Source organism: Astatotilapia calliptera, chromosome 14 (assembly GCF_900246225.1).
Source record: "Astatotilapia calliptera chromosome 14, fAstCal1.2, whole genome shotgun sequence".
NCBI lineage: Eukaryota > Metazoa > Chordata > Actinopteri > Cichliformes > Cichlidae > Astatotilapia > Astatotilapia calliptera.
Genome location: NC_039315.1, coordinates 14,511,414 through 14,523,870, shown reverse-complemented (window position 1 = coordinate 14,523,870; position 12,457 = coordinate 14,511,414). Strand labels below are relative to the sequence as shown.

At 41.1% G+C, this 12,457-nt stretch overlaps 1 protein-coding gene across 1 annotated transcript; it reads left to right on the top strand.

Annotated features, from left to right (window-relative positions):
- The first annotated feature begins 270 nt into the window (after window positions 1-270).
- LOC113036321 (extracellular calcium-sensing receptor-like) lies at window positions 271-11,184 on the top strand. The gene is made up of 6 exons (XM_026192590.1): window positions 271-329; window positions 467-764; window positions 846-1,640; window positions 1,792-2,019; window positions 2,196-2,319; window positions 10,271-11,184. The coding sequence occupies exons 1-6, from the start codon at window positions 286-288 to the stop codon at window positions 11,182-11,184; spliced, it is 2,403 nt and encodes an 800-aa protein (XP_026048375.1). The 5' UTR covers window positions 271-285.
- Window positions 11,185-12,457: the final 1,273 nt, after the last annotated feature.

Below are 12,457 nucleotides of genomic sequence, written 5' to 3'. Positions count from 1 at the left end.
TACATCTTAGGTTGCACCAGAAGGTATAAATATCAGTGCAAGTCTTTCATTTACACGAAGGCATTTATAATGGCATTAAGTGGTTTAGCTCTAGACTTGGCATCCTCACACAGATGGCCAGAGCAGGGGTGGGCACTTCTCCAATTATTATTGATGGCTTCTTTTTCTCAAGCTGAGGACCCAGTGTGCACGCAGAGAGGTGATTCTGGGAACCCAGTCCTATCAAAAGATGGGGATTTTATATTAGGGGGGATGTTCTCTTTTCACAGCAGCTGGGAAGACAGAATGGACAACTACACACACAAACCAATGCCACTACAATGTACCAGGTAAATGATAAGAAATGAATTTAATACAGTCATTTAAGAAATTCATCAATTCTTGGCTTTAAACATCCTTTGAAATGTTTTTTCCAAGTTTTAAGGGAAAATGTGATGCAATTCCAATTATTTGTAAATGTCTCAAGTTTAAATTTCAGAGATTTCCAATTTGCACAGACTATGCTTTTTGCAATTGAGGAGATTAATAACAGTACAGACCTACTGCCAGGAATCTCTGTGGGCTATAAAATCTATGATACTTGTGGATCTGTGGCCAGAAGTGTAGGTGTCACACTGGCTTTGGCTAATGGAAATGAAATTGTGTCTGTACCCCCGAAGGCACCATGTACCAGACCTGCACATGTGCAGGCGATAATAGGAGAGACCTCTTCTTCTCCATCCATTGCAGTAGCTACTGTTATTGGACCATTTGTTCTGCCAGTGGTGGGTAGGCTTCTTTCTTTATACATTTTATATATATATAAAGATATATATAATGTTTAAAAAATAATTTTATTCTCTTAGATCAGTCACTTTGCCACATGTGCTTGCCTCAGTGACAAAACTAAGTACCCATCCTTCCTCAGAACAATACCCAGTGACTACTACCAGAGCAGAGCCCTGGCACATTTGGTCAAGCATTTTGGATGGACTTGGGTTGGAGCTATTCGAACCAATAATGATTATGGAAATAATGGCATGGCCACCTTCACAGAAACTGCACAGCAGCTGGGCATCTGTCTGGAGTATTCTGTATCTTTTTTTAGGACAGATCCATATGTGAAAATACAAAAGATAATTGAAATTATAAAGGCTTCAACCTCCAGGGTAATTGTTGCATTCCTTTCCCATGTGGATCTGGATGTACTGCTACATGAGTTTTCATACCATAACTTGTCTGGGTACCAGTGGGTAGGCACTGAGTCGTGGATATTTGATTCACAAACAGCAAAAATGGATATACATCACATACTGAATGGTGCCATAGGTCTTTCCATTCCTAAAGCACATGTCACTGGCCTGAGAGAGTTCATACTGGATGTTAAGCCACTGAATTCATCTAATAATGAACTCTTTATTGAGTTCTGGGAGACACTATTTAGTTGTAAGTTCAAGGAGTTGAAATCATCAGCAGACATTCAGAGAGAGTGTACTGGACATGAAGATCTGAACGGAGTTCAAAACAGCTTCACTGATATGTCTCTCATGCCTATCTTTAATAATGTATATAAAGCAGTGTATGCAGTGGCACATGCACTTCACAATATCCTCAGCTGTAATAAAACATGTAACAAAAATGTGCAGCTAGATCCATTCACGGTGAGCTTTACACCAACTTAAAAGATTAAATCACATTAGCACGAACATTGTTGTCATAATTAAAAAAATATTTTGTCTTTCATAATCTTTGACCATTAGGTGTCCAAGATATCTCTATTGCAAGTAACTGAGTTTTGGCATGTTATCTTAGGTTTTGCAACACATACGAAAGATTCACATCACAACAAAGGAAAGAGATGAGGTTTACTTTAATGAGAATGGAGATCCAGCAGCAAAGTATGAAATTATAAACTGGCAGCCAAGAGAAAACGGCGTTGTGGAGTTTGTCACAGTTAGTCTTTATGATACATCATTGGCTCCAGAAAAACAGCTAAATTTGCAAAACAAGGCTTTAATTTGGGCAAGAAACACAAAGCAGGTACACATTCATGCAACTTTGGGGTTTTTTGTTTTATTTTTTTCAATTTATAAATATGTATTTAATTTGTTTTACAGTATTTTGGTTTTGATCTTTCAAAATTAAGAAATTGTTTGACAGAGAACTTCATTTTTTTCTTAAAGTCCATATGCAGTTTAATTTTCTTGATCATGCAGGTTCCTGTGTCAGTTTGCAGTGAGAAATGTCCCCCAGGAACACGCAAGGTTCTCCAGAAAGGAAGGCCTGTTTGCTGCTATGACTGTATAAGATGTGCAGAGGGACAGATCAGCAATGTTACAGGTGTGGTGACATTTCATTTTAACTTTGGTGCATTACAAAGCAAAGTTAGCCATGTAGGACGGTCATACGAGAACTATTTAATAATCGTGATGTTTGTTTTTATGCAGACATAATATGCATTTAGTACGGAGCCCTGCAGGGGACATGGGAGAAAAAAAATTAAGACGGACTTTTGCGAGATCTCGCAAAACTAACTCGGGATCTCGCAAAAGTTTTGCGAGATCTCGCAAAAGAAACTCGGGATCTCGCAAAACTTTTAGCCGCATTCTTCGGATGCCGGCTCGAAGCCGACCGGGAGGTCGAGGCACGATGTGCCGGGAAAGCGGTGTTCCTCCCGGCTGTAGTAGGTCTCGACCTCCCGTTAGCTTCGAGCTAGCGGCCTCCGAAGAATGCGGCTAAAACTTTTGCGAGATCTCGCAATACTTTTGCGAGATCCCGAGTTTGTTTTGCGAGATCTCGCAAAACTTTTGCGAGATCCCTCCCATGTCCCCTGCGGGGCTCTGTAATTTCGATTTCCTTCTCAAACTAAGTAAAACTATTTAACTAATAGTCACAGAATCATAACATTTCAACAGTAAGGAGACAGATTTATGTTGGGCATTGTTTCAGTTGACGGTTTTGGATTTTTACAGAGCTGCATAGAACTATATGTGCATTTTTTCACATATATACTCATAATTTAAAATACATGAAACTAGTAACCAATATGATGAAGAAGAAATCATCCATTCATTTTCTGCTGCTTATCCATGTCTCGGTCATGAAGTAGAATTGATAAAAAGAATTAGATAAAAGTTTACATGGAAAAAAAGAACAGGTTTATTCAAGACGTTGTATTTAGTCTTGTTGTTGCTAATAATAATAATAGAAATAATAATAAATTTTACACACAGAGACCCGCAATAACATGCACAACTTACAAGTCAAAATAGAAATATAAAGATATAGTCTGTGCCAAATTTCATCAGGTCTTTTTATTTATATTGTAGTGTCTCTCCAACAGAAGACAGAGACAGTCGGTTATTCTGTTTCTGAGTTTATTTGGAACAGTAACACATGTTGTTCTACAGACTCTCTGTCATAGGTAGCTGATATAATTGACAGGCTTAACAGCCTCTAGACCAGGGTTCTCAAACTTGCGGCCCCTCTACTTGCGGACTGCATATTGATGTGAAGAATTTAAATTATTATTCAAAACATAATTTAATATGAAGGCAATGTGAGCAGAGTGTTACAGGTATTGCCCTTTAAGAATGTAGCCAGTGTAGTCTGTGCTTTAGGGAGATAGTGTGGGACTGCCTCTCCGTTATGTGTGTGAGTGTGAGCGAGGGAGAAAAAGGGGAGTCAAAAAGTATGAGTTCTCACCGACCAGAAACAGGAGATGGAAGCATGTAAATATAATAACAACCACTCCAGCCAAAAAGAATGCTTGACGAGCCCAGTTGTAAGTAAGCTGTTAAGACTAGACTGTACGCTGTGTTCGTGTTTTCCTCCGAAACAATAGAGTTCAGTTGGAGCAGCCTTTCAACACCTCTCTCTGTCTCTCACTAGCAAAGTTGACCCAGACAGTAAAGCTAGTTCCTGGCTATGAGCCCAACACAGAACCCGACATATTAGCCAGAGGTCTCTTTACTACGGTATGGAGCCGTTGACCTGGCTGAGGTAGCAAGAGAGTACACACACGTGGAAGGATTGGCTGTGCCAGTTCAATGAGAGTCAAAAACTAATGTGTACACTTACGTCTGCATTTTTATTTTGTTAAATATGAACAAAATTATAGCAGAAGTGCTGTCACGTGTTTGGCCAGAAAGAGCGTACCAATTTGTTTATTTGGTAGTTCAATGAAAGGCTTCAGTTAAGAGTGAGAAAAAGAATTCCTTTCATGTTTGCAGTTTTGTCTTGTTATACAATATTTGAAATTTAAAACAAACAAACAAAATACAACATTTTAGGAAATATTAGTGGGTGTTTTCTGGTTTGTTTGGGTTTTTTGTACTACTTGAACATGAAAGTGGCCCTCCAATGAGATGGTGGTGCCAGCAGTGGCCCGTGGCTCATTTGAGTTTGAGACTCCTGTTTTAGACTATTACACCTTCAAGGATACTCAGTAAATTACTTCTTTGCAGGTGTGGAGCATATCTGCCAAAACTGTGTGGCAATTCTGAAAACAGTAATAACACAACAATTGGATTAACTTGTAATCCAGTCCATTACAATATATTTTAATGCCTTACAAAACCATGATTATACATAGTCTGCTTTTTTTCTGTAAAGTAACTCTTATGTTAGCCTCTCAGTTATAGTCAGTGTTTAATATTTACCACAATCCTTTGTTCTAAACTTAGAGTTAATACAATTAATGGTGATTAATACTCAATAAATGTTTTTCTCTATCTGATAACACCACTGAGGCTAAATATTAAACACTAAATAATATTTGGAATAATATCTGGAAAGTATAGAAAATCTATTATAACTCCTTGTAAAATTTAAATAAAAAGTATGCCACAATCACAAACACTGATGGATGCTCAATTTAATTTAATTCAATTTTAGTCATACAGCTCTAAATTGCAACAACTGTTGCCTTGAGGCTGTTGTTGTTGTTGAAAGCTGGTTCAAAAGTAGAAAAAGAAGCCTGAAAACCAAAGGCTCTGGCTCCCATTCTACTTTTAAATACTCCAGAAACCACAAGTAAGCTTGCAGTCCAAGAGTGAAGTGCTCTAATAGGGTGATATGGTTATTAAGATAAGATGCGACCTGAGTATTCAAGAGCTTAAAAATGAGAAGCCTGATTTTAAATTCAATTCTGGATTTAACAGGGAAGGGAAGCCAATATTGGAGAAATATACAGTACACTCTCTTTCTAGTTCCTGTCCATAATCTTGCTGCAGTATTTTGGATTACGTGGAGGCTTTTCAGGGAGTTTTTAGGACATCCTAATGACAAACCAATTAAAAATACTCCAGCGTAGATGTACTAAATGCATGCACTAGTTTTTTAGTGTCACTCTGAGATAGGATATTTCTAATTTTAGAGATATTGAGCAAATGGTAAAAAGCAGTCCTACATATTTGTTTAATATTTGACTTCAAGTTTCCTCACAGTGTTACTGGAGGCTAAGGTAATGCCATCCAGAACAAGAATCTGGTTAGATACCATATGTCTTTGATTTTCAGGCCAGTGCAATAACCTCAGTTTTATTTGAATTTAGAAGTAGAAAATTAGAGGTCATCCAGGTCTTTGTCTTTTAAGACATTCCTTTCGGTCAAACTAATTGGTATCTGGCTTCATGGATAGATAAAGTTGGGTGTCATCTGCATAGCGGTGAAAATGTATGCTATGCCTTCTGATTATACCTCCTAAGGGAAGCATGTGTAATGTAAACACAATTAGAACCATGTGGAACTCCATAATTGACCTTACTGTGTGAAGAGGACTCTCCGTTTACTTGATAGCTATGATACAAACCACTGCAATGCAGTACCTGTAATGTCTACAGCACACTCTAATCGTTGTAATAGAATATTATGGTCTACATTATCAAACATTGCACTGAGGTCTAACCGGACAAGCACAGAGATGAATGCATTGTCTGAGGCCATAAGAAGATAATTTGTAACCTTCACTAAAGCTTTCTGTTTCTGTACTGTGATGAGCACTGAATCCTGACTGAAACTCTTCAAATAAGCCATTCCTCTGTAGATGATCAGTTAGCTGTTTGATAACTACTCATTCAAGAATTTTTGAAAAGAAACAAAGGTAGGAGATTGGCCAGCAGGGTCAAGAGATGTCTTTCCAAGTAATGGTTTAACTATTGGCAGATTGAAGGCCTGTGGTACATAGCTGATTATTAGAGATAGGTTGATCATATTTAAGACTGATGCATTATTAATGGTAGGGCTTCTATGTGCAAATGGGAAGTAATTACTGAAGTTAACTCAGAAAGATCAATTGGAGAAAAATACTCAAAATAAGTACCAGTGGTACTGAAAGTAGCTGTAGATAATGTTACAATCTTTGAGATGATTATGAGTAAATTTTTTTTCTCCAATGGTTACAATTGTATTTGTCGTGGTGGAGGGTTTATGTGTCCCAGGGACCCCAGGGGCTATGTTGTCCGGGGGCTTGTATCCCCTAGTAGGGTCTCCCATGGCAAATTGGTCCTGGGTGAGGGACCAAAGAGTGATTCAGAAAACCCCTATGAGTAGAACATCAAGGGAACAGTTAACCCTGCCCGGGATAGGGTTACCGGGGCCCTGCCCAGGAGCAAGGCCCGGTGAGGGTGCCCAAGGGTGTCTGGTTAATGGGCCTTAGCCCATGGGGCCTGCCAGGCACAGCCCAAAAAGGGGACATGGGTCCACCGTCCTGCAGGCCACCACCTGCAGGAGATGGGGTAGGGGTTGGGTGCTGGGTGGCGGCCAGGAGCGGAGGCTCTGGCGGACCTGGAGAGTTTCTCAGTCTGGAGCTGCCCCTGGTGAGAGGCAGCAGGCTGGGGTGGGTATCCATAGTATCACCTTGGCTTGCTGCCTGTACATTGGGGTTTCTCCCGGTGGACAAGAGGGTTTACTCCTGCGCCTTCAGGTCGTGGAATGGGTCCTGACCGTCATCTATGCTTATGTGCCAAGTGGCAGTTCAAAGTACCCAGCCCTTTGGAGTCCCTCTTGGGGTGGGGGTTTCAATGCTCATGTGGGCAATGACAGTGAGACTCGGGGGGCATAACTGGGAGGAAAAGCTTCTCTAGACCTAACCGCGGACTTCTGTGCAAACCCCAGTTTGACCATAACAAACACCATGTTCGAACATAAGTGTTCATAAGTGCACGTGGCACCAGAATGCTCTAGGCTGGAAGTCGATGATTGATTTTATAATCGTATTACCAGACCTGCGGCCATATGTTCTGGACACTCAGGTAAAGAGACGGGCTGAGCTGTCAACTGATCACCACCTGGTAGTGAGTTGGATCAGGTGGAGGATGCTGGACAGACCTAAACATATAATGAGTGTGCACTGGGAACGCCTGGCAGAGGCCCCAGTCCACAAGATCTTCAATGCACACCTCCGGCAGAGCTTCAACAGCATTCTGAGGGAATCTGTGGACATTGAGTCCAAATAGACCATATTCAGCACCTCCATTACCAAAATCACTGCACTGTGCTGCAAGGTGGTTGGTGAATGTCATGCTGGTAACCCCTGAACCAAATCGTGGACACCAGAGATGAAGGAGCCACCAGGCTGAAGGAGGAGTCCTATCAGGCTTGGTTAGCCTGTGGGACTTCAGAGGCAGCTGATAGGTACGGACAGGCCAAGCAGAACATGGCTCGGGACTCGTCACTGCACGGATATTGGACTGCCTCAAAGAGATTTTGGCAAACCGTCAGGCGACTCAGAAGGGGAAAGTGGTACTCTACCTGCACTGTGCATAGTGCGGGTGTAGCGCTGCTAACTTTGACTGAGAAAATTGCCCTGAGTTCCTGAATGCTCTGGATTTTTTAAGGCTGTCTTGGCTGACACACCTCTTCAATGTTGTGCGTTACCTCTGGAATGGCAGACCGGATGGTGGTTCCCACCAGAGGGTGTGTTCCAATTACAGGGGGATCATACTCCTCAGCTTCCCTGGGAAAGTCTATGCCAGGGTGCTGGAAAGAAGAGTCCATCCGTTAGCTGGACCTCAGATACAGGAGGAACAGTGCGGTTTTGTCATGGAACACTGGACCAACTCTTTATCCACTCGAGGATACTTGAGGGTGCATGGGAGTTTGCCCAACCAGTCCACGTTTGTTTTGTGTATTTGGAGAAGGCATTCGACCATGTCCCTCGGAGTGTCCTGTGGGAGATGTTAACAGAGTATGGGGTATCTCTCCCATGGCTACATGCCATTCAATCCTTATTCAACTGTTGCAAGAGATTGGTCCACATAGCCGGCAAAAAGTTGGTCTCATTTCAGATGGGTGATGGGCTCCGCCAGGGCTGCTTTTGTCACAGGTTCTGTTTGTAATTTTTATAGACAGAATTTCTAGGCGTAGCCAAGTGTCGGAAGGCTTTTATTTGAGTGGTCTCAGAATCTCATCTTTGCTTTTTGTGGATGATGTGGTTCTGTTGGCTTCATCAGGTGATGGCCTTCAGCTCGTGCTGGAATGGTTTGCAGCCAAGTGTGAAGCGGTAGGAATGAAAATCAGTACCTCCAAATCTGAGGCCATGGACCTGGAAAAGGCTGAAAAAGAGTTCCTGCCCCAAGTGGAGGAGTTTAAGTATCTCGGGGTCTTCTTCATGAGTCACGGGAGAAGGAAGCAGAGAGAGCTGAGCGTAAAAGGGAAGCTCTCAATTTACCGGTCGATCTACATCCCTACCCTCACCCTATGGTCATGAGCTGTGGGTAGCGACTGAAAGAACGAGATTGCTCTCCCTTGCCTCTCCCTTAGAGAGGGTGAGAAGTTCAGCCATCTGGGAGGGGCTCAGAGTAAAGCCGCTGCTCCTCCACATTGAAAGGAGCCAGTTGAGATGGTTCATGCATCTGATAAGGATGCCTCCTGGGCACCTCCTGGATGAGGTGTTACGGTCATGTCCCACTGGGAGGAGACCCCGGGGCAGACCCAGGACTCGCTGGAGAGATTATATCTCTCGGCTGGCCTGGGAACACCTTGGTGTTTTCCCGGACAAGCTGAAGGAGGTGGCTGAGGAGAGGGAGGGTTTCTTTGCTTAGCCTGGTGTTAACCTGGCATTCGAGGCTAATTAGGATAATTTACATCTGGCTCTGCATTTAGATTATGTAATTATTTTATATTTTATATCTGTAATTTATATTTCATATTGTGATTTTACCTGTATCATGGTTTTACTGGAAAGCACTTTGGTGTACTTCGGACTTTAAATGTGCTATATAAATAAATTTGATTGATTGATCAATGGTCATGAGAATTTGCATATTAATGATCAAGGAATGGACCTCCCAGCCCATTGTTCATTCAGTGGTGCTAGTTTCAGACATGTTGTGTTGAGTCTGTCATATTTAGCATTTACATGGATGTTAAAATCACCAGCAATAATTATTTTATTTGATCTGACCAGTAAATCAGATAAAAAGTCTGAGAAATTAGACAGAAACTCTGTATAAGGCCCAGGTGGAAGATAATAACAAATAAGACTGTTTTTTGAGTTTTGAACAAGGCTAAGCATCAGGCTTTCAAATGAATTAAAAGTCTGTCTTGGTCTTTGGTTGATTAATAAGTTGATGTGGAAAACTGCTGCCACACCGACCCCTCAGCCCTGATAGTTACTATGGCTCAGGGGTGTTGATTCATTTAAACTAACGTAATTATTCTGCTGTAACCAGGTTTCTGTAAGGCAGAGTAAATCAATTTGTTAATCAATTATTAATTAATGTACGAACAGACTAAAAGACTTGGAAGAGAGAGACCTAATATTTAATAATCCACATTTTACTGTTTTACTCTTTGTTGTAGAAGCGCATTATTTTATTGTCCCTTCTTTGCGATTTTTTATGTTTAAGTTGTTTTTTGCCGGTTTTTAGTTTGTTTTTTTGTCTGTTTGGGAGCTGACACTGTCTCTGAGGAGATGGGGTTTTGGGGAATAATGGGAGGAGAGAAGCTGCAAAGAGGCGTGTAAGACTGCAACTCTGCTTCTGGGTCCCAACTCTGGATAGTCAGGTTTTGGGGGGAATTAATACATTTGGCAAGACTTCTAGAAATGAGAGCTGCTCCATCCAAAGTGGGATGCATGCCGTCTCCTCTCTAGACATCACATCTGTTAATCCTTACTTGATCACAAACCAGTATACCTGTGTGCTTAACTTAATAAACATATTGTTTATCACCTTGTAATTGTACAGCATCAGTAGGATGTTTCATGGATGTTTTAAATGCAAACACATATGAAATTGTGCTCATTAAATTTAACAACTTGTAACATCTGCATCAATATTAATTTCCAGATTCTGTCACCTGTGTGAGATGTCTACCTGAGTTTTGGTCAAATGAAAGAAGAGATTCCTGTATCAAGAAGGAAGCAGTGTTTCTGTCATATGAAGAAATTATGGGAGCACTGCTCACTGCAGCATCTTTATTTGGGGCATGCATGACAATTGGTGTGATACTCATTTTCTTCAAGTATAGGAAATCTCCTATAGTGAGGGCAAACAACTCTGAATTGAGCTTCCTGCTGCTCTTCTCCTTAATTCTGTGCTTCCTGTGTTCTCTGACCTTCATTGGTCAGCCCTCTGATTGGTCCTGTATGCTCCGACATGTAGCATTTGGCATCACCTTTGTCCTCTGTATCTCTTGTCTTCTGGGAAAAACAATAGTTGTTTTAATGGCTTTCAGAGCTACACGTCCAGGTAGTAATGTTAAAAAATGGTTTGGGCAGACACAGCAGAGACTCTGTGTTACAGCATTCACTCTTATACAAGTTGTCATTTGTATCATCTGGTTAACAACTTTTCCTCCTTTTCCATCTAAGAATTTGTTACAATTCAAAGATAAAATCATCTTAGAGTGTGCCCTTGGCTCAGCTGTAGGCTTTTGGGCTGTTCTTGGTTATATAGGACTTCTGGCTATTTTATGTTTTATTTTTGCATTTTTAGCACGAAAACTACCCGATAATTTCAATGAGGCCAAGTTTATCACTTTCAGCATGCTGATATTCTGTGCAGTATGGATTACATTTATCCCAGCATACGTTAGCTCCCCTGGGAAGTTCAGTGTTGCTGTAGAAATATTTGCTATACTTGCATCTAGTTTTGGACTGCTAATTTGCATCTTCATACCCAAATGTTATATAATCTTACTGAAGCCAGAGAAAAATACAAAAAGGAATATGATGGGGAAGAAGGTACCAAATTCACTTTGAAAATTGAATTTAGTAAAATGGTATTTTACTCTTATTATTTTTCCCAAATTAGTTTGTCACCATCCTGTCAGAATATGAATAAGCTCCTTCTCCTTCCTGATGCATTTTCATTACTTAGTTTGCAACTAGGTAAAAAAAAAGCATACCAAGGCACTGATAGCTAGAGGTTATTGAGTCAATCATATATTTATCATGGCATGCCTTTATTTTGTCTTTATTTTATGTCAAACCCTGGAAGTTTGAAATTTGAATTACATGCCACTGCAGATAAAATCAGTAAGAGTACCTGTTCTTCTATAACCTGTTCATTTTCATTTTCAAGAGGTTTCCATTGCCATTATCAAATTTTTGTGCGCACCACAATGCAACTCCATCAATTGTTTTGCTTTGTGCATGTATGTGTTTAATGCATGGTTCTCAAAGAGCAGCTACACATATATATGGCAAATGAAATAAGGAAAGTAAAAAAAAATCTGGGGCAGCACGGTGGCACGGTGGTTAGCACTGTTGCCGCACAGCAAGAAGGTCCTGAGTTCAATTCCAACACCAGGCCGGGGTCTTTCTGTGTGGAGTTTGCATGTTCTCCCCGTGTTTGCGTGGGTTCCCTCCGGGTACTCCGGCTTCCTCCCACTGTCCAAAGACATGCAGCTTGAGGGGATAGGTTAATTGGAAAATCCAAATTGCCATTGTGTGAATGTGCGAGTGAATGAGAGTGCAAATGGTTGTCTGTCCCTGTGTGTTGGCCCTGCGACAGACTGGCGACCTGTCCAGGGTGTACCCCGCCTCTTGCCCTATGACAGCTGGGATAGGCTCCAGCGCCCCCCGCGACCCTGAAAAGGATAAGCGAATGGATGGATGGATGAAAAAAAAATCTCTTACTATATCAGTAAAAGCAATAACAGTAAAGCTCTTCCTTTGTATAGGATTTAAAACAAAATATAATATGTGGTACTTTAAAAGATGAGTTTTTAGTGTAAACACAAGTTACAGTAAATAAACAAATAAATCTTTTGGTGTCAGATGTTTGAAATATCTCTAAACTGCTGATTATTTGCTGTTGCCTTTGTTCTCTGTTACCTCTTCATCTGCAGCTGGCGCAAAGACGCACTTATCCACACAACTGTCATTTGCAAAGTGGGTCTACAAACCCAAGCATTAGGGCCACAGGTGGATTGCCCTATTTCAGTACACCAAGCAAAAAATGTAACACCAACCAACCAACCCAGTGATATCAAGTTCTGTACTGATACAAGATGGCGCTACACATGCTGTA

Bases quoted from the DNA above. Each gene is read 5' to 3' on its own strand.
- LOC113036321 (XM_026192590.1), top strand. From the start codon at position 286: ATGGACAACTACACACACAAACCAATGCCACTACAATGTACCAG. The intron at 330-466 runs GTAAATGATAAG...AAATGTCTCAAG, and splicing joins ATGCCACTACAATGTACCAG to TTTAAATTTCAGAGATTTCC. The intron at 765-845 runs GTGGGTAGGCTT...TTATTCTCTTAG, and splicing joins GACCATTTGTTCTGCCAGTG to ATCAGTCACTTTGCCACATG.